General features: G+C 27.9%; 1 protein-coding gene across 1 annotated transcript in view; it reads left to right on the plus strand.

Moving 5' to 3' along the window:
- Positions 1 to 20,954, plus strand: part of LOC121115880 (lachesin) — a 30,987-nt gene extending 10,033 nt beyond the window's left edge. Inside the window, exons 2-8 of the mRNA XM_040710049.2 lie at positions 12,606 to 12,763; positions 12,867 to 12,976; positions 14,515 to 14,899; positions 15,487 to 15,615; positions 19,732 to 19,851; positions 19,907 to 20,077; positions 20,144 to 20,954. Coding sequence (XP_040565983.1) covers positions 12,718 to 12,763; positions 12,867 to 12,976; positions 14,515 to 14,899; positions 15,487 to 15,615; positions 19,732 to 19,851; positions 19,907 to 20,077; positions 20,144 to 20,505 — 1,323 coding nt within the window. The 5' untranslated portion in view covers positions 12,606 to 12,717 and the 3' untranslated portion in view covers positions 20,506 to 20,954. The remainder of the gene's footprint in view (positions 1 to 12,605; positions 12,764 to 12,866; positions 12,977 to 14,514; positions 14,900 to 15,486; positions 15,616 to 19,731; positions 19,852 to 19,906; positions 20,078 to 20,143) is intronic.
- The last annotated feature ends 817 nt before the right edge of the window (positions 20,955 to 21,771 follow it).

Consider the following 21,771-nt stretch of genomic DNA (forward strand, 5'->3'; position numbering starts at 1 on the left):
CTTGAGAAAGGAAGAACTATTAATAGATAATATAATATGGAATTATAAGTGCGTTTGAGGGAAGACATTGCAGAAAAACGGCGCAAATGAAGAAGAAAAAGTGTTATTTCCTCAAGACAACGCACTGTGTCAAAAGTCTCTAGAAACAATGGCAAAAATAAACGAATTGCACTTTGAATTGCTGCAGCACCCACCGTATTCTCCAGATCTGGCCTCTAGCCACTACTGGCTTCTTTTAGAACTAAAAAAATACTCCAGGGAAAAAAATATGGATCCAACGATGAGGTGATTGCCGAAACTATAGCTTATTCTGAGGGACTTGACAAATCGTACTATAAAAAAGGCATCAAAGTGTTAGAGAAGCTCTGGACTGATTGTATCGCTCTTGAAGGAAACTATCTTGAAAATTAAATTTGAATTTTGACAGATAAACTTCTTTTTATTTGTAAGCTTCGGACCTTATAGACCCACCGGATATGAAGTACAACAAAATTGGGCATTTTTATTTTTATTAATTGTTGTTCAATATTGTTTTTATTTGTAGCCACCCATATATTTAGTTAATTTGAACCTTCCAATTTGTCACACGACTTGCTAATAGCAAACATAGTCTTTTGTCTCCCGTAAGGAAATATATAGCGATTTTAACTTAAAGTTGTTATTCGTAGACTAAATTACAGATGTCAACGAAAAAATATCTTTTAGATTTCGTATATATTTGTTATAGCATTTGACTTGACGCGTTGATCACAAATATTTAATCATTTTTTCCTAGGAAATTTTGTTTTTGAGAATTTTGGAGTATTTTTACAGTTTTTAAATATTTGTACTAACATTTGAGTAACAAAAAAGTAATTCAAATGAAAATAAATCTATGTTGAGCAAAAATATTGTTATGATTCCAAATAAGTGACTTGTATTTCATGAGGGATAATCTAATTATAAGAAAATACAATGAAAAGGTTCAACAGCACTCAATACCTTTTTATTCATTTCAGGTAAACGAATTCATTTAAAGTGATAATAATTAATTGGTCTTTCATTTGCACAAGAGTATTCTATGTCTAGCTTAGCAGCAATATTCTTTTTTTTTTTTAAGTAGAAATTGCTGATGGTTGAAATTTTGTAATGATGAGTTATATTATATAAAAAAAAGTAAAAAAATAAATATTAGTAAGCAAACAATGAATTTTGATACAATTTATTAATATATTTATCATGAGTGATTTTGTCCTCCATAGAATTAAATAAAAACTATTACTACCAAAAAATAATTAGAAACGATACTCAGGGGTTCGTCTATAAATATAATTTTATTTAAATTACATACAATAAGTTTTGATACATAATGTTTTAAAAATTTGAAAATTTCATATCCATAGAAATATAAAATATACCAAGCTTATGGAATTCTCGCCTTTTTTCAATTTTTATATGAATTCTCGAATGAAAACATGAGGAAATATTAATGTTTTGTGTATTTGAATCCTTTGAAATTCTGCTTGGATACTAGACATGTAGCGTTCCAAAAAGTTTTGGACGTTTAATCCAATCTTAAATCTTAAGAAATTGTCTAAATCGTACTTAAAAGTTGTCCCATAGAATAATCTTTGCTAAATAACGTTATCATTAAGGAATTTCAACCATCTTGGATCCAATGCTTATAAAAGTAATAACTACTCTAATTAAAACTAAATAGTTTTTCTGCATAAAAAAAGTTCAAATTTTACTCGAGTAATTCATTTGGTAAACTATGGTTCTATTTTAGTATTATATTAGTGAAGATTTTCCTTTTTTGAGGGTGCTTTTTGAAATAGAAGCGGGATTGATTTTAAGTCCCATATTAAGGTCTCATACAACTATAATTGATACATATATTAAATTGAAAATACAAAATAAATAGTAGTTAGAAATGTTGTGTTGCTTCTATAAAATTAATCTATGCCAGTCAAAAAGACAAATCTTATTAGTCTTTACTGTTGTTGCGGTTGATTCGAAAGACTGATACTTAATTCTACATATAATATGATTGAATATCATCAATCATAACTAATTAAGTAATAATAATTACATTATATGTCGAGTTTTAGTAGATATAATTTATTAGGAGCTCCTAACCCACCTCACAAGTTAGCTCACATTAATAGGTTAAATAAATAATTATTTATCTCTCCTAATTAATTCCACACAACTTTTTAAGGTTATATCAAAGTTAAGCAAACATGAATATGAATTTTTTTAAAAGCGCAAAAATACAAAATTATCGAAGTATTGTTTTGTCATCAAATAAATTAATAATTGAGTTTGCCTAAATTTGAAGGACCATTACCCCCCCTGCTCTTGCATCTCTTATACTTATATTATACATCAACACTGAGAGTCAAAGAGTTGTTTGGGACTCGAATTTGAGTCCTACTTCAATCTAACTAAACTGTAAGTTCAGACTAGGCTTGGACTCGAAGTTTATAGCTTTATAATTGACGTCAACATGTAAAAAATGACTATTACGTATTTGCATGTAACAATTTAACTTTAAAAATACCTATGGACATGTAAAGTTCAAATATATATTCTTATTGGTTTTAAAATTTAGATTAATCACTGATTAGTATAAACAATTTCAACTAATTCATTGCTATTTTTCATTTATGGTCTCATTTGATTATTTAACAAATATTTTATATATGATAAATATAAATATATATCTATAAATTAGGGAAATCAGACTGGCTTTTTATATTTTAGAGAAAGTTTAATTTCAAAAGTATGGTAGACAAACCTTTTTAAATTATAATCAATGGTTATTGATTACATAATAGAAATAAATTATTCAAATACATTATAATACTCCCCTCCCCGGCTCACAGATTACGAAAGTGAACCCCTGGTCTACAACAGGGATTAAAATCTATCGCTGTAGTTATCCTGAGTATCAAACGCCCCCATATAATATACTATGATACAACCCAGCCTAGGGTTTGTGTAAGTGAATGACTGGTCCAAAATGTGGATTATTACCTCCGCCACCGCTTTCCTGCGAATCAAAAACCCGTTTTAATATCCTTTAATATTCCCCACCCATGGGATGTGCAAAAGTCATTACCAACTGCTTCCCTGAGCATTAAGGACCTTTTAAATATCGTATAATATCCCTCCGCCTATAGGTTGTGCAAGTGGACCGCTGGTAAAAGGTGGGCCAGTAGCCACTTTACCGCTGAGCATTAAGAAACCTTATAATAGTCTATCAAATATATCGGCCAATGAGTTGTGCAAGTGAACTTTTGCATAGAAATCCCCATTACTCACAATCTTAAGTTCCATATGAGAGAGCATATAAGCGAACTTTATACCTAGCAATGTATTTCCATCCGATAAAGGTCGGACATGAGCCTTAAATTTATCCAATATTATTGTTAGTGTGCTATAACCGTGGACAATAATCTATTAGGGATGTGTGGAAACATAGACTAGAGAGGACGGAATCACAAACAAATATGATGATACAACTCTCCTCACGGCAATTTAAGGAGGATGTGGCAAACAGTACGTCAGAGTCCAATTTCTAAGTATCGACCATGGAAAAACAGATCCCCACTACGTCTTGGCTGGGGTGATCCAGGTATCAGAGAACGGATATTATAGATTAGGGACACAAAATGATGTCTTAAAACAGCTTTGAACCTTGAAAGGAGTCATTGATCAATGTTGATGAAGTTCACAGAGAGAAGAGAGTTACATTGCGACTGACTGTATCAATTCTATCAGATGGAAATGAACAAGGCTTTTTAAGGGTGCAATTGAACATACTTCAAACAAATAAGTTCATCTGCAAAAAAAAAAGTGACTCCTGTGTAATAGCAAATGCCATAATAGCACAACGTACTTCAAAAGTAGTTGATTTGGTTGATGTGTGTATGTTAAGGATATACTATGTAAAAATATTAAGATAAAAATTTGGGTATGTTCAAAAAGAGGATTTTTGAAATTATTACATTTGATGTTGAAAAATAAATTTGTTTTTATCTATTTTCAAGAAACTAATAAAATTTACATTAAATAAATATTGAACCTGCAGTTCTTTTGTACAACCCATGGGTGGGGTGTATTATATGATATCAAAAGGGATCCTTGATGCTCAGGAAAGCTGTGGCGGTGGGTAACGATCCACCGCTTGAGCTTGTGGCTCTTTTGCACTCCACGTGGGATGGGTGTATTAATTGTCATCAAAAGGGGCGGCTCATGCTCAGGGAAGAGGTGGCGGTGGGTAATGCTCCATTTTGGTCCAGTGGTTCACTTACACAACCCGTGGGCAGGGTGTATCATAGGATATTAGAAGGGATTCTTGATAATCAGGATAGCGAGGGCGATAGGATTTGATCCCCTTCAGGAACTAGCTGTACACTTGCACAACTTGTTGGGTGATATATATTTTCCATAGTAGAATTGAGTCTCTCGTGACAATTTCTTATCATATCATATATTTGATTATCTTAATATAATATTAATTTCAATGATTATACACTAGATTATCAAATTGCTTGTATTGAAATTGTATCATAATCAAATTGCTGGCAATGAAATTTTATCAGAGATAAAATTTTTAATGATCAAATTGATGGATTAATTGTTTAATATAATCAAATTACTCACTATCATTTTACCTGAAAATGTAAATGAACGTAAAATGGCCACCCTTTTGGAAATTTTATAGATTGTCCGGACATTTTCCAGATTACCCGTAACATATATACTATCCTAAAGATTCAACCTATGTACATTTGGGGGTGTCAGGAATACAAAATTTCGAAAAATTACCTTTTAATTCTTTTTAAAGGTAGCTTTTTGAAAAAATAAAACTTTGTAAACAAAAATAATTGTGTTTTGGGCTGGAAGTTATTCATATTATGTTTTTGAAATAATATAAGTGCTGAAAAACGTAATTACTCAAAATTTCTTATATCCCCCAGTATACATCTTAAAATTAAAACATTTTAAGAAAGAGAAAATTCATTAGAAACATTTTTCTACGTGCACAGAAAACTGCCCCGGAGAAAATTGCCATGGAGGGAAAGTAACGGGGAGAAAATTGACCGTATTTTGTTTAAACTACTTGATGAATAAAGCTATACATCATAGCTATATAACTTTAGGCGGACCGTCATAACACACATCTGGAGATAACATAAAGCAAGCTGGGATACTGAGGGGTGTTTTTAAGGTTAAAAATTTGTTATTTTGCAACACTGCTCATAAAAGATACTGACACGTTATGTCGTCAAAATAAATTTTAAAGAAAAGTGGGTATAAGTATTCACGTTGTGAGGATAACGAAAAGAAGAAAGGGATTAGGGGGTTCAGAACAATCCTCACCAACTGAAATGGATTATATTATGATGTCAAAATTCGATTTAAAGTTCAAATACCGCACGATCAAATTGACTAAACTTGTATATATTATATTTCTGTAAAAATTTAAAGAAAAATCAATTATATTAATAACTTTTTGGACAATCCCCTTTTTGTTCGCATTGAAGTAAAAAACTTATAATGCGGTTTTCTCTGTTTGATCAAAAAATCCCACCTTGTTTTTATGTTATCCCCGCACAATAGGTTTGGTTATGTGACTATAAGCATATTTGTTATATAGGGGTTGACCATAACTTCCTTTTTCTACAAGGCAATAATACAAGTTTTATAAGTTAAAAAAGTTTTATTTTGGTTTCGTAATTCTAAAAAAATTGTTTTTTAAATTTTGTTTCACAATATTTTGAAAATTATATAAGATAAGTAACGTAAGTCTCATTGTCCATACATTGGCCCTTTGGTATTTTAATTAGTGACGGGAAAATTCCAAAAAAAAATATCGATTTCAATTCTTTGATGTTTTAAGTATTAGTTAAAAAAATATCCTTTTGATATCAGGGTCTTTGTTTTTGGAATTTTTTTGAAAAAAAATCAAAGTATAAAAATTTATGGAAAAAAATTTCAAATAATAAATTTTGTGGGAAAAAAACTTTATAATTGCAAAACTATTCACAAAAAATTTCAAAAACCCAACGTTGCTCATAAAACATAAAATTTTTTGGGAAAATAATTCAAAAAGTAACTCTATAGTATCATTTTTTTTGTAGAAAAATTTTAAAAGTATGAAATAATTTATAGAAAAATAATTTTTTTGGCAAAAAAAATGTAAATTAAATTTTCTTGTAAAAAGCAATATTTTCTGAATTGGAAGGATGGTGGCTATTGTTTTTTCATAACTTAGACAAGTTATTAAGAGTTAAATGTAAATAATAAATAAGAATGGGAATCTCAAATTAAACATTATTTTCCCAACGCCGATCCAAATTCCAATATAAAAAACACCCGATTCTCAGATTCCGATTAATCGCTTCATTTTAATGCACGGTAATTTTTGCATTTTCACCGTTTCTCTTTGAATAACTTTTCATTTAAAGGTTTTAAAGAGTTACAATATTAAATTTGTAGGAGAAAAATTTCAAAAATCTATAGTTATTCACAGACAATTTAATTTTTTGTAAAAAAAAAAATTGAAATATTAAATTATTCAGTAAGAATCAAAAATTATTTAATCAGGAGGGGGTGCTATAGTTCCTCCAGCCCTCCCACTGTGGAAGTCTATGGTATGATACAAATATAGTCATCGAATGCCTTTTACAATCTATTATTGAATTATTCTTCTCGAATAAAAGTTTTTTTTACTCAATTTCTTTCAAGTTCATGCCTAAAAATATATTTATCTTTGCTTTTTAAAAAAGCATCTAAATTAAATGTAATGTATGGGTATAACTTTCTTGAATATATGTACATACTACAAACGTACAGTTATGTATTGTAAACAGATTAGAAAAAAAGGAGAAGAAAAAGAAGTACTACATAAAAAAAATATATACATACCATATATAAAGAAACAGTAATAAAAATACAATTTTATTTTTTTATTTTTTTGTTAAATAAAGGATTTATTTCCTTTTTAGGGATACTCTAAAAAATACATATACTACATATAATTGAAAGAAAAAGAAAGTTAAAAAGTCAAAAATAGAAATATGTAAGAAAAAAGAGTTTAAGTTACATCAAGAGAAAAAAAGAAAAGAAATGCTTAGAAATATGATACGCAAGATATGTATATTGATGCTCACATCAAAATATAACTTTTTTTGCTATATACATATATTTAAAAACTTAAGCATTTTTTTTAGTCTACCTATGTATATACTTACATAAAGTATATACTATACAGGGTCAATCATAAGTTTGAAAAGTATAATATATACAAATGAATTTAACACTTGAACGACAGTAGTATAGCACCTTCCTTTGCGGATTCCTGGTATCCAAAAAGAGATCACCAAACTTTCAATACTCTACTGCCTAATAAAAGAATGACTTTTAAATGAGCGTTTCCGAATAATAAATAGTTACTATGGAAATACAAACTTGCTGCAAAACATGAAAGAAAAATGAATTCCAGTATGTCTAAACATAGGTTTGAACAATGGGTTCTTGGTGGGTGCGAAAATGATCTTACTGTCCGCGTTGATAATATACATCATTAGTAGCTAATGTTCAAGGTAATTAAAAGACAATAGATCAGTCATTGGAATGAAGACAACGTTATTATTTTTTCCCATATGAGTCATCATTTCTTATACAGGGTGGTCAAATCAAATTGGCACATTGGTGGTACACTACAAAACCATCCTTTCCTAAGTTTATACCCATGCAGAGTCAGCCTGCACAAAAGAGTATAATGATGGTCTTACACTTTCCCATCTTCTGAAATGGTATTTCAGTGACATCAGAAATAACTTTGTATCAAATAATGTTTTATATTATCAGTGACTACAGCTTACCGAGTGGTCAAGAATAATAGTCCCATTAATTTTAAGATTGTTAAATTTAGAGTATTGTATGTAAAGATTTTGTCACACAAGTCAAAACTCTTTCCACGGCAGCATAGGACTCAAATCCACACTGGAAATGAAGTGTAAGAATGGTACGCCATTTTGAGCACTCTTGTGACATAACCATTTGGCCTTTGTCTTCACCTGATCTTAACCCCCTTTACTTTGCTATGTAGATCATGATCGAAGAAGAGGCCAATGCCTCTTTTCAGTCGCAGAAATGACTTTTTATGGCAGTTACGGATCTGTGTAGATAAAATATACTGGGAGATGTTGTGTTGAAAGTCATTGACGAGGTATCTTTCTCCAAGTTGTGCAATCACATTGAATGATATATTAATCAATTGTAGTATATTATTAAAGCTGTAAAAAGTATTTGTACATATTTTCTTTAAAGAAGCATAACCATTGAGTTATTTGAATCACCATGTAGATCCGCTTAACTCAAATTATTCCTTGCTTAAGTTTTAATACATAAATATTGAATAGTTGAATAATTAGGGAAGTGGAAAAAATATCATAATAATTTCTTTATTGATCTTTGGAAATCTCATTTTTTTAGGCATGTGTATTTTCTTATTTCCACTTTTTTTTTCTTACGATTTCAACTAAAATTCCTCTCAATACTTTATTGTTAAATATTTAGACTTTTCTTTGCTTTTTCCGAAAAATATTCTATAAGTGATTATCCATTAATTATTATTTTGGTTCTTTCTCATCAAAACATAAATATTACATCATCATTGACCTTAAATGATGAAATTTATTAAAGAAAAAGGGAAACTACAAAACCTCTCAATGAATTTCGAAAATATTTATTAGCTAACAAATTATTCAAGGGTATATTTTGCTTCTTTTATTTTTATTAAAATTACTTTTTAAGACTCTAGTTTAAATAATATTTGTTTATTTAATCAAAAACATAAAAAAAATACTATATTAAAATTTATGGAATATATAATGTTTATATTTCTTCGATATTACTATATGAAAAAATAAACCATATTTATTGAAAAATAAAGCTGATAGAAAGTTGAAAATTTCTCAAACAGTTTACCAATACACAAAATCGTACAATGAACTTGGAATAAGTTTAAGGAGAGTTTTTTTGTTTTTTTTTTTCCAAAAAAGGTCATAATAAGACTTTTTTCATTGGAGGATAAAGTAACAAAGGGTTAATCAGAGGTAGAAGTATGCTTTGGGATAGAGTTAAACATAGAAAAATATAACAAGTTGAAGATTTGAAAATAAATAATGGTTGGAACTGTTATTCTTTTTTGAAATTCTAAGATAAATCGTAATGGTCATCTACGTCTCCCTGAAAAATGAATTACTCCCTATTTTTGAAGTATCTTTTTTTAATGGATGATAGTATACTTTTTTAAATATAATATTTAGATATTCTCCCTTCATTATTTTAAATGTTCTAAGTTCTCTTTTGTGGTGTGCCATAGCTAAAGGGTACTTTTTTAGAATTTTTATAGTTATCATAACAATTCTCTTGTAAAATAAAAAATCACTTCATAATTTTGTAAAAAAAAAAATAATGTACCATTTTCCAATAAAACTAAAATATTATTCGTTTAAATTCAGTCTCTTCCCGAGAATTTAAACTCTTAAAAAGTTTTTGTTCCATGAAAAAAAAAATATATATATCTATATATTTCAAAAAATTTACATTTATAAAAGAACAAAAACATCTGTCGAAATTTTCAAAAAATTCCAACACTCCCCAAAAAAATAAAAAAGTAATCTTGCGGGCTCCTCTGATGACGCCATATTAATAAAATATCCTTTTTTTAGAAATAGATTCCTCTACATGTGATTCATCGTAAAAATTATTGCTGTTTAAGAAAAAACTTTAATTGGGAAAACAGGGGAAAAGTTGTAATTTGTGATTGTCAATGTTTCTAAAAAAAAGGTATTTTGTTCAAATTCAGGAGTGGAGGAAAAGTATAATTTTTAAAATTTAAATTTTTCGAAAAAAAAACAAGCCCTTACCCTTAAATATTATTCTACGGAACCCTTTTCTAAGTGTAACAGCTAGAGGATGTTATCAATGATCAATAATGAAAATCCAGAGTAGAATGGGCCTGTTAAATAAATAAAAAAACGAAAATCAACATGGTAACCCTGTCAATTTGCAAAATATTTTAGAGGAGAGAAAGAATAATGCTCATTACGTTTCATTAGATTAGCTACAATCAGTTGTGACAAGAGAGGAAGGAAAAAAGGATAAAAACAAGGAGATTTGTTGGAATTACTCCAATGTCGATCTTCTATTCTACCTTGAGTCCAAAAAGGACTTACAATTATAACTCCGCAAAAAATCATCTATGTTACTCTCCGTCTTTTATGAGCATACACAAATAATTTTAAATCAGGGCTTGGATATAAATGAATCTATTTAAATAAGAAAGCTTTAGAATTAAATAATAATAATAAGAACTCCTAAGAAAAAGAAAAATTTCTTATTTATACTACCAATTACAGATTAACTGCCCAGCTAAAACACACACCGTATTTACAACATTGCCAAGGATATACATTCAGTATGTACCATAAGACCCATCCAGCCTTTTCCTTGTGTTCAGTGAAATACTCATCACAAGGGATCCTATGAAGATATCTGTGCAAAATATCATCCCTCCCCCCCTCCTACATAAAAAAACAAATTAAAGTATCAATTGACTGACAGAATGAAAGCATTTTAATTATACGAGAGTTTTAAGTGTATAGTTAATAATGTAAAAAACATCAGGGTATAAGAAGTTTTGAGAACTACAAAGGTACTTTGCGATGAAATAAATGAGTATCTTATTAGATTACAATTAATACTACTGTAAATTGTATATAGATACTAATAAAATTTATTAATATCAAATGAAATGAGTTTAAACTGAGCAAAATCTTTGTGAACTAAATATGTAAATGTTGTTTTTGTCTTTTACATCTTAAATATGGTTTTTTATTCTAAATGTTTTCTTTGCTTTTGTATGTGTATTTAAATAGAAACAAAAAAAAATATTTCTATGCGGAAAATAAGAGATTGTATTGTTTTGTTTAGTCGTTTTAAACATGGAGATTGTAATTCCATTTTACATTTTTGTTACTAAAAAAGTGGGGCATTGTAACTTTTAGAGGAATACAAAGCAAGGAAAACATTAAGAAATTGAAAGAAAATCGAAAATACAAAGTAATTTCATGAAAACAAATATTTGTACTTTTTCAATTTCACAAATTTGGATAATTTTATCAAACATTGATGGATGGATCGTTTTTGTGTATAAAGGAATTCTTAAATTATTTATAAAAATGTGCTAATTTACAAATATATATTAGATGGAAATGTCTCTGTGTGCTTGTCCGTAAATTTTGCACAAATCAATAAATAAATTTTGGTAGAAAAGTTTATGTAGGTATTTTAAAGCTCAAGAGATGGCTCAAGTGACACATTTTTGACCCTCAAGGCCAAGACAGCCTTTAAATCGAAGTTATCTGAAAAACTATTTCATATCAACCAAACAATAAAAATTCTAAAAAATTATTCACACTTCATGTGTTGGTCTGTATTCTTGCAAAAAAATAATCCAAGAGATTATAAGGTTTATATAATTAAAAAAAAAAAAGAGAGAATGCGACAAAGGATTTTTAAGAATTTTATTAAAGTTGAGTCAATTACAGTTTATTTATTATTCTGTAAAACTTATTATCTATATAAAATATGCAAATATACATACTAACATGAATCATTCTTAACATTTTATGCTCTTTATTTTTTGTTTATATGAAGCAAAAGACTTCAGAATTAGTTTTAATTTCTTAATGCCCGGGCAACGCGGGGCTAACCTACTCTAGTGATAGTTAAATTTAATAAAAATTTAAATATTGTATTGAATTAGTCTTCAAGGTTTCCTTTAATTTCCCTAATGGAGAGGATATCCAATTGGTACATGTATTTGCGTTTATAATTTATCAAAAATCACCAAATTCTGTAAAAGAAAATTAAAAAAGAAACAAAATATATTTTTTTAAAAGTATTTCTTGAATGAATAACAGAAATTAAAAATACCGATGTATTTACAAATTGTTAAAAACATTCCTTTTGACTTTTAATGCCACCTTAAGTGAATTTATTCCACTTAAATTTTGAACAAGTGTCGAATATTTTATGGAATATATTTTTGCATACAAACACAATATCTACATATGTTCTAGTACATGGAGATGAAAAATAATTGATATCTGGTGTTATATTAGTAACTAAATTCAAAACAACCCATTTTAATGCTGTCTTTTCATGTCTCATTTGATCAAAAATTGAAAATCATCCGAAAAAACTGAATGTGAAATTAACAACCCCTGACCCTTAACCGAATCATTTTAGAGAGGCTACAAACCATTAAAAAAAGTACTCTGATCAGTTTACTATTAAATGACACAATTAAATACGTGTTAAAATGTTTCTAATATATTTTTATCCAAGTTTTGTCATGATCTCTGAAAGTTTATTGACTGAGTTAGATAATTACTTAATATAATTAAATTGCTCGTAAAAGGAGATATGTATCCTGGTAGATAAATCAATGATTGTGGTAATATGAAGGTAAGAATTATTATTTTTAGATTTATAATTTATATACAACCAAGTATTTCAAATGATTTTTTTTTTTACAGATTGGTCTGCTTTACACCATCGAAGTTTTTAACATTGGGGAGGGTAACATGCAACTACGAAGATGACGGAATATAATACATAAGACTTACACCACTAATTAGTTGTTTTAAGATGAGGACAACCCTTTCAATCTTTATATTACAGATTTACTGTTATGGTAAGTGCTTATGAATGATTAATAATAATTTGATAAGTACCTATAAGTACAGAGTATATTTGATTAGCTAATAATTCAAACATATATTTTTTATTCGATATAGGTGTAGTTGATTCAATGCCCAAGTTTATTGGAAAACTTGAGAATATGACAGTATCCGAAGGAAGAGATGCATCTTTTACATGTACTGTAACCAACTTAGGAGGTCACCGGGTAACATTTCTAATAATACATATAATTTTTTTAAAACAAAGCTACTTTATATACTTACATCTTGTCATCAAGACGAGCATTTTGTGTCAACTCACAACTTTTCCCTTTAAAAGAAATATATACATTGGACTAAAACTCTTTGAAGTCATGTAGAGTTAAGTATTCTTAGATGCTAGTGTTTATTAAGTCCTTACTAAATGTCTGGTCTGGACAGGTCACATGTAAAAAATCAGACATTTATTGGATGAGTTTTTGATGACGTCATGTGTCAATTGTGAACATCCTTATATAAACGTCTTGTAAAATTTAATGAGTTTAATATGTACTACAAATTCTTATAACTGCGATTAAGAGAAAATCGGTCTACTTTTTCAAAACGTTTAAATTTGGACCCACGGTCAGACATTACAGTATTGACCGAAATATCAGCCCAAATCGGTCACAAGAAAATCAGTTTTGATTTTCACTGGAAAAATACTTGTTCTTTGACCGAGTTTTAACATTATGAGGGACTTTTGGGCCAGCAAAGGTTTATTAATATTCTTTTGAATTAAATCAATAATTAGAGTAAAATGCTTTAAATTAGAAATAGTCAATGACATAAACAGCTAATATTATAATACTTAGTATTTTTGTTGATTACAAAAAGCGAGTCGTGAAAAGTTCCAAATAAAATAAAAAAACAATGCGACTGGATTTCAGTAGAACTGGGATTTATATGAACATTTGATTATTTTGTGTCATGCGCAGTTACAATATGCACAATCATCTATATTTTCAATTATAGTCGAACCAAAATAAGAAAAAAGAAATGCCTATTTTTAAGAAAAAAAAAATTATAATACTTTTTTTATACCAATTTTATTGATAGGATAGCGTTTTAGCTCGAGTACATTTATTTATTTAATTGGATAAGAGCAAAAATTGTCGAATCTACAAATTTTTACAAAATATTACCATGAAATTACAAAAGAAAATACAAACATTGCAATGTTTGACAATATTATACATATATATAGATCAAGTATGCAGAGTTTTTGAAACCTTAAATATTTGCTAAGAATTGAATGCCAAACATACAAAAAAATAACTAAAACTAATTCGAATCAACACATTGCTAAATACCCCTAGCAATTATCCATAAAAACGCTGTCCAAACATGCTCGGTCATAGTCGATATTGCAGTACTCTCTACTTCAATATAGCTTGCTATATCCAAACGAAATATTTCCTAGGGAAATGTTATAAATACTGAACATTGCTCTGTACAATTAATTGCATTGTCCGGAGGTTCCTCTCATTCGAGTGGATGTATAACTGTTCTAATATAATAGAAACTGTGTTAGAAAAAATTACGACTCGCAAGTAATAGTTCCAAAAATATTATGGTTGACTATGTTCTTCGATAGTTCGAGTTCCTTTTAGAATGTTATTTTTTTAAAAAGATGAAAACTTAGACAGTTTTTTAATGTCACAAATCCCATTTATTTTATTGTGTTCTTCAATGTTAACTTTTCTTCTTTTATCTAACTCCATAGGTAGCATGGATCAAATCTGATGACAAAGCTATTTTAGCAATCCATGACCATGTCATTACAAACAACGAACGTCTTCACGTGACACATAACGACAAAGACACGTGGACTCTTCAAATTAAAAATGTAAAGCAGAAAGACACTGGGGAATACATGTGCCAAGTTAATTCTGTTCCTATGGTGAGTCAAATTGCTGCTCTAGAGGTTGTCGTTCCTCCTGAAATATCAGACCGGCATTCAACGAGTGACTTGAGCGTGGCAGAGGGTTCATCTGCAAAGCTACATTGTGCAGCAAAGGGACATCCTAGTCCTGAGATCATTTGGAGAAGAGAGGGAAGGGATAGCTCCATTTATATCCGAAGTTCCAAACATGGAAAAGTTAAAATGAGTATGTGTATTCAGTGGAGCATTGCTACATGTTTTGAAAGCATTTTTTTGCTAAATTGAAAAAGTTTATATGTATGTATAATTTCTAAAAACCTCATTTTGATAAAAACACGGAGAGTTAAAATACTTTGAACAAACTTTCTGACAATATAATAATAAAAAGTGAAAAACTCAGAGATACAAAGAAAAAGAAATTCCTTCCTTATTTTTAAAAGAAAAATACATTCTTCGTTTATTAAAAAGTTAAAAATACATACACTGCGTGTTAAACGTATGAAGTTATATTATAGACTATACATACATAATTTATGGCAAAAAGTCTTTTAAGGCAAATACATAGAGAATTGCATACGAAACTCCTTATATATGCACGAGTAGAATGTACGTATGTCATTTTAAATAATGATGATACTTTTTATGTAAGTATTCACAAATATATTATGTTTCACAGTTATTTATTTTTAAATGAACATAAACTTTTCAAAGTAAATGAGTGATTCAAAATTTGTGTCTGAGCAATGCCACTTGAATAATTAAGTAAAATATTTTTTTTTAATTCTTTCTCATTCATTCATTTTTTATCCATAGAGAAGCGTGTCAAGTCGGGTACACTATTTCTTCCTTCGGTTACGAGATCCGATATGGGAAATTATATGTGCATTGCATCAAATGGAGTTCCTCCAGCGGTCAGCAAAACCATTAAACTTATCATCAACTGTAAGAGATGGATTAAAGCTTTTACTCTTAATAATTTTATACAAAGATATACATTTCCAGCATTAAAAATAATGTTGTTGTACTAAATCTGAAGGGCACGACTGAATTTGACTTAAAAGACGTCCATTAGAACATTTTTTTACGTCTTTGTAGCATCAGCCAGTAACGTCATTATCAATCAATTTTTACACAATGTTTGTAAGAGTGATAAATACTTTAATTAGGCTTAAACTACGAATAATGTTAAAGTATTCTTGCTCATGAAACATAGATTCAGTCTTAATAAACAAAAAAAAATAGTATGAAAAGGATGTTTTTGAGAGGGCATTTTAAAATCTGTGGTATTTTTCAAGGACTGATAATATGGGAATTATTTTTAAATCCCAAATTAGGACCAGATACAACCCTATTCCAAAGTATAATCACTTAAATGAACAATCATAGAATCATAGCTTGTTATAATTAAACATCCGTTTCATTTTAATTTATTGAATTGAATAAATAATACTTATAAACCATTTAAAAAATTGAGAATTTTCAGGGATAAATTCTTATTTAAGAGAAAAAGTTTTGCTTGTAAAACTTTATTCCCAATGTGACAGGATAAATGGGCATAAAATTGGAATAATATATATGTTACAAGCTTACAAAAAATGCCAAACAAATTAGAGTATAAAATTGCTTCTAAATGTAGATATTAGGATTTTATGACAAAACTTGAAAAGTTAGCTTATAGACACATAGCCCCCCTGATCTTCAAGATTTTAAATACTTTATATGTAACTAAGTACAAATTTCCCCCCTCCTCTCCTCATTACAACAGATTGGACACACACATTTAATTAAGTGGTATTCAAATTTAATTTTGTTTAATCAAAAATATTACATTTAAAACGAGAAGGTTAATTAAGTCATATATTCATTTATAGTTACTAAGAGGAACAATTTATCAAATATTTTTTGAGATACAATATCTGGGTGCATTGTATTTTTATTATTACTAAAATACCAAATTAAGTTAGAAGGAAATTATTTACTTTTCTATAAACATATTTTTTTGCAAATTGATGTCAATATTAATAAAAGCCTTAGTAATTTATCATACAAATTAGTATTTGTATGATAAATATACACTGTCTAACTCAAAATATCGAATTCATTTATATTTTTAGATTTATCTTGAAATTTTCTATAAATAGCTATGGATTTTTTAAATTTTTTTTCCTGAAAATTTAATATTTGAAAATTTATATTCTTATTGTGAGTAGGATTTTTGATTTTTTTTCAAAAAAATTCCAAAAAAAATATATATTAATAATCCTGCGGATTCCCCTGATGTAGCTAATCGTATTACCTATTTACTAAAAATCCTACTTGTTCAACAAAAATATATGTTTATAAATATATCCATATCTGTTTTCAGATCCCATAAGAACAAATATTCAAATTTTAACAATGCATCACTCTCCTTCTTGAATAATAACTGTGCTATTATAGAATAAATAAATAAATTAGGCCCAGAAAAAAAAAGAAGGAAATTTGCATAATGCTTCATTAATTAAATGCCTTTTTTGAAATAATGATTACCTATTATTTAAACAGAAAAAATAAAAGCCACATTCCATATTAAAATGTATTTTACTTTATGTCTTCATATAATTCCTTTGTGCAATATTTTTTTTAAATAATTAATTGATATATCTTATAAACAATTATTTGTTCTTAATAATTTATCATACTTATTAAATATATTTTGATACATAAATATGTTAAGACCCTTAATGTAACATATTTACTAGCTCCATTAACAAATAAAGTCTATAACATTACAAAATTATAGTTGGAATCATATTTAAAATTAATACAAAATCAATCAATAAATATCTTAGCAACACATTTAAAAAAAAGATGGACTTAGGGTGCATTTTATTTAATGTGTATAGATATGTACAATTTTGCCCTTGGTCATATGAGAAGGATTTTATCAGAATTGATAATAAAATTTCTTTAAATATCAATATTTTTTTCCCAATAATGAAAAAAAAAAAGCATAAAAAAATATACCTGTAGGCCGAAATACTATATATTGACCTTTTTTATTGATTAAAAAAGTCAATCGATTTGATTTTTAAGTAGATTTATGTATATCCCTTGTGATGAAGTTTAAAAAGCAAAATATTCGATAAAATCCTGTCAGATTAAAAAAAAAGATATTGAAGGAATGTATATGGAGTGAATAGTTTAAAATAAATAAACCCTCTTCGAAAATGAAGTCGGAACTTGGGACAAAAAATTGTTATGTTACTCACACTCATACATTTTCTCAATAAATGGATCCTATCCATCATTTGAACAAATATTTGGAGTAATAATAATACATATTCAAGTACAACAGAACCATTCAAAAATTAACTTAATAGCTAAAAAGATGATGAAAAGCAAGGAAATTTCCTTCAACACGAAAACAATCTTGAATAAAAACCAAGTAAAGGAGAAATCCCTATTGATCTTTTGGAATTTATATACATACAGACCCATACTTCATAGACCTATTTTGATCAATTATGGCCTTTGTATTCAAATTTATGGGATGTGTTGAGATACCTATGAAGAATGTATAAATCATTTTCTAATTTTTTCATATGTAATTTACAGTGCCTCCAAAGGATCAATCAGAATATTTTGTTGGTAGAAATATTGATGACACTATGCAACCAAATGCTGGTCTTGGAAATTTACCAGCTAAAATGCACATTCTTTATTTATTTAAGGCATGCAATGACCATTCAACCTACAACTGCAATAGATTTGACCTTAACAGAGTATAATTCCGATTCGGAGACATATTTTGACGTAAAAAACTAAATAGATACATAAATAAAAACATTGTAGCATCTGAAGGATTAATAATTAATTACCTTATCTTTATTACAACTCCTACAAAGTGTGTATAATCAAACAAAAATCAAGTGAAATAACGGATCATATTTGCAGGTTCATATTTTATGTATATTTTTTTTCAACAGGGCTAGAACAAAACTCAAAATTATATATTATGCGCAGGGTAGTGTGACTCACTGTCATTTTGGCTAATATAAATAATGATTGCTTGAGGGAATAGCTCGCATAATCAAACATTGTGTGCCCCCGATGTACACTTGAGTTGTTACAAGTTATAACTTAACTTAACCACTTTACGCCAAGGAATACTTTTAACATAATTATCACTTAATAATATCACTTTCATAACGTCTAAAATAATAATGAGTAATTAAATTAAAGGATTTTTTCAAGAGACGACTCCATTTTGTCTGAAGCCCTTCTCTATCTAGTACTCCTTCCTGTATAATCATAATTATCATTCAGGGAGTTGTATTATTTTCCCACAATACTCACTGTTGCCTTGTTTACCAACTAATATAAGTAAACAACGCTCATGGTCTATTGCTTTATATTATAACAATAACTAAATAATAAGCCTAACATTACAACTTCAAAAGATTTTAATTTATAAAAGGTCGATTTTTTCAATTTAATTTTTAATTTTCTTATGGAATATTTTATAAATAAGCAATACCTTAGATTACTTATTTATTAAATAATCTATAAAAAATTTAAACTGAAAAAATTAATTAAAACTGAACTTTGTTTAATGGCATTAGATAACCTAAATTATCAAAGATAAATGTATCAATTCCAATTATATTTAAAAGTAAAAGGTTGGGTTACCACTTTAAAAATATTTTGTTGCGACTTTTATTAATATTTTTTTTAAATAATATAATATTTGTTAAGTCAAATACATTAGAATATAAATATTTTTGAATATTTACTTAAATTTTTGGCATTATTGTATTTATAGACTGATTAATATTTAAGTTAAGGTACTATCTAATTATCATAAGCATTTTTCATCCTTTATATTTTTAATAACTATTAATAATTTATATTAAAACTTGAAATTTATAATTTTATGTGGAACAATTTTTTGATAAATAATAATTGATTACATGAAAATTAGCACATATTAAAACATGGTAAAATTTTGGTTACATTTAATTTTTCAATGAATGATAATTTAACTAATGTTTGATAATAATAAAAAATATACTATAGTTCAACCCCAGTTGGAGGTTACCAATCAGCTCATAGGAGCCCCTCTCATGACTGAAATATCATTAAGTTGTACAATTGAAGCCTCTCCAAAACCAATTACTTTTTGGACCAACCATAAAGGTATATATATGTCAAATTTTAGCCGGATAAACGATAAAGCTTCCTATTTCCACAGGAGCCATGATTGTTCCTAATTCAAAATATCAAATAGTGGAAAGGGATCAAAACTCTTATCGTTCAACCTCCACATTAATTATTAAAAAACTCGAAAAATCGGATTTCAGTGAGTTTGAATGTGTTTCAAAGAATACTATTGGGCAGAGTGAAGAAACCATTAAGCTCTACGGTAGGAGGAATTATGAGTTTTATTTTCATAATCTCCTTGTTAATACCTAATTTAAAAACATTACAGAAATCCAATTGGAAACAACCAAAGCTAGCATTATTACTACAAAAAAAGATCTTCAGTTCCATTCATCGGATTCGAATGGGGATAAATACAAATTTTCATCATCCTCTGATATTGATTCACAGCTATTTACTCGAAATCATAGAAGGATTGAAGACAAATTCAATAATGATTCAAATATATCCAATGAGGATTACTATGAGTCTCTTGATTCAAATTATCACGGAAAAGGTCTGACTCGGAGTAGAAATGATAACAAAGCCTATTCATTTTCGAGCGGACTCCGGATGAGGTTGTCAAATATTACTACTTATTTCTTGTTGTTTTTAAATTTTATTTGGTTAAATATGCATTTATTCATTTAACCTCTTATTCATTTCATCATTAGTTTTCTTCACAAAAATCTGGATTTCAATGGTTTCGAATATGTAGTTAAATTTAGTTGAACTTATTTTTTAAAAAAATTACATAAATGCTCAAAATAATTTTATCTTTACTTCTTTTTTACAAAAAAAAAAAATATAATATATTGTATGGGCTATAAATATAGTTTAATTTTTACTGGATATGAGCAATATATCAATCATTTATTCTCGGATATTAGATTTTTTTTTTTACATTTATAAACGATGTGCTAAATATTTTCAATTTCATCTTTGTCTATATATCATTTAGTTAATCTTTTTTTTTTCAGCCTCTTCATAGTGACAATTGAATTTTTATTGCCCATATTTCAATGAGCTCAATGTCATGTATTTCATAAAAATTATATATAATTATAATTATTCGTAATAAAACTAATTGATCTAGATAATTACTACTTTTCTTCTTTTTTGTGCCTGAATTTTAATTTACAATTAATTAGTGATTGGAGTTTATGTAAGCTAAGTGCATCTAAAGGATTATTTGTAAGTATAACATATTTCATGTTTGGAAAATAGGGATTATAATATATTTATTTTGAAGTAATGTTATTAAAATAAAAAAATCAAAGGAGCAAATTTGAACTCTTAAAACCTATTGATTTAATTTTACTTATTAAAATATCGTATTATATACGATATAAGTAAATTAAATAGCTTTTAGAGCATTATAAGAAAGATACAACAGAGGATTTTCTCCTTTGTTAAAGTTGCTCTAGACTGTAACTGTATTTTAGTAATTGTTTATATCCTATTTATTCATTTACCTAAAATTATCTATATGAACCTTTCTTTACAACGAACAGTTGTTTTCTTCTTTAGATTACCCATTATATCTAAATAATAAGGGGGGAAGTCACAGACGAAGCAGGAGCAGGTAATTGCTCTCGCTTTTATCCAAGACAACTTATTAAATTACAAATTAGAAAAAACAAAACTGATTCATGTCATATTATCTAGTATTTCGATATTTGACAGACGTCCTATACATTAGCGATTTTAAAGAGTGGCAAATGTCACTCTTACAAGTAGGGCTGCTTGGTTGGAGTCAGAAATCGAAAAATTTGTACCATCTCCGGCTACATAAATTATCATAATTTATGTAAATAAAATGTATTTTTAATGTAAGGCTTACATTGAGTGTTCGTAATTTTTTTTTCTAAAAGGTTATAAATTATAGGTAACATTTAATTATTAAATTTCAAAGTT

Source organism: Lepeophtheirus salmonis, chromosome 4 (assembly GCF_016086655.4).
Source record: "Lepeophtheirus salmonis chromosome 4, UVic_Lsal_1.4, whole genome shotgun sequence".
Classification (NCBI taxonomy): domain Eukaryota; kingdom Metazoa; phylum Arthropoda; class Copepoda; order Siphonostomatoida; family Caligidae; genus Lepeophtheirus; species Lepeophtheirus salmonis.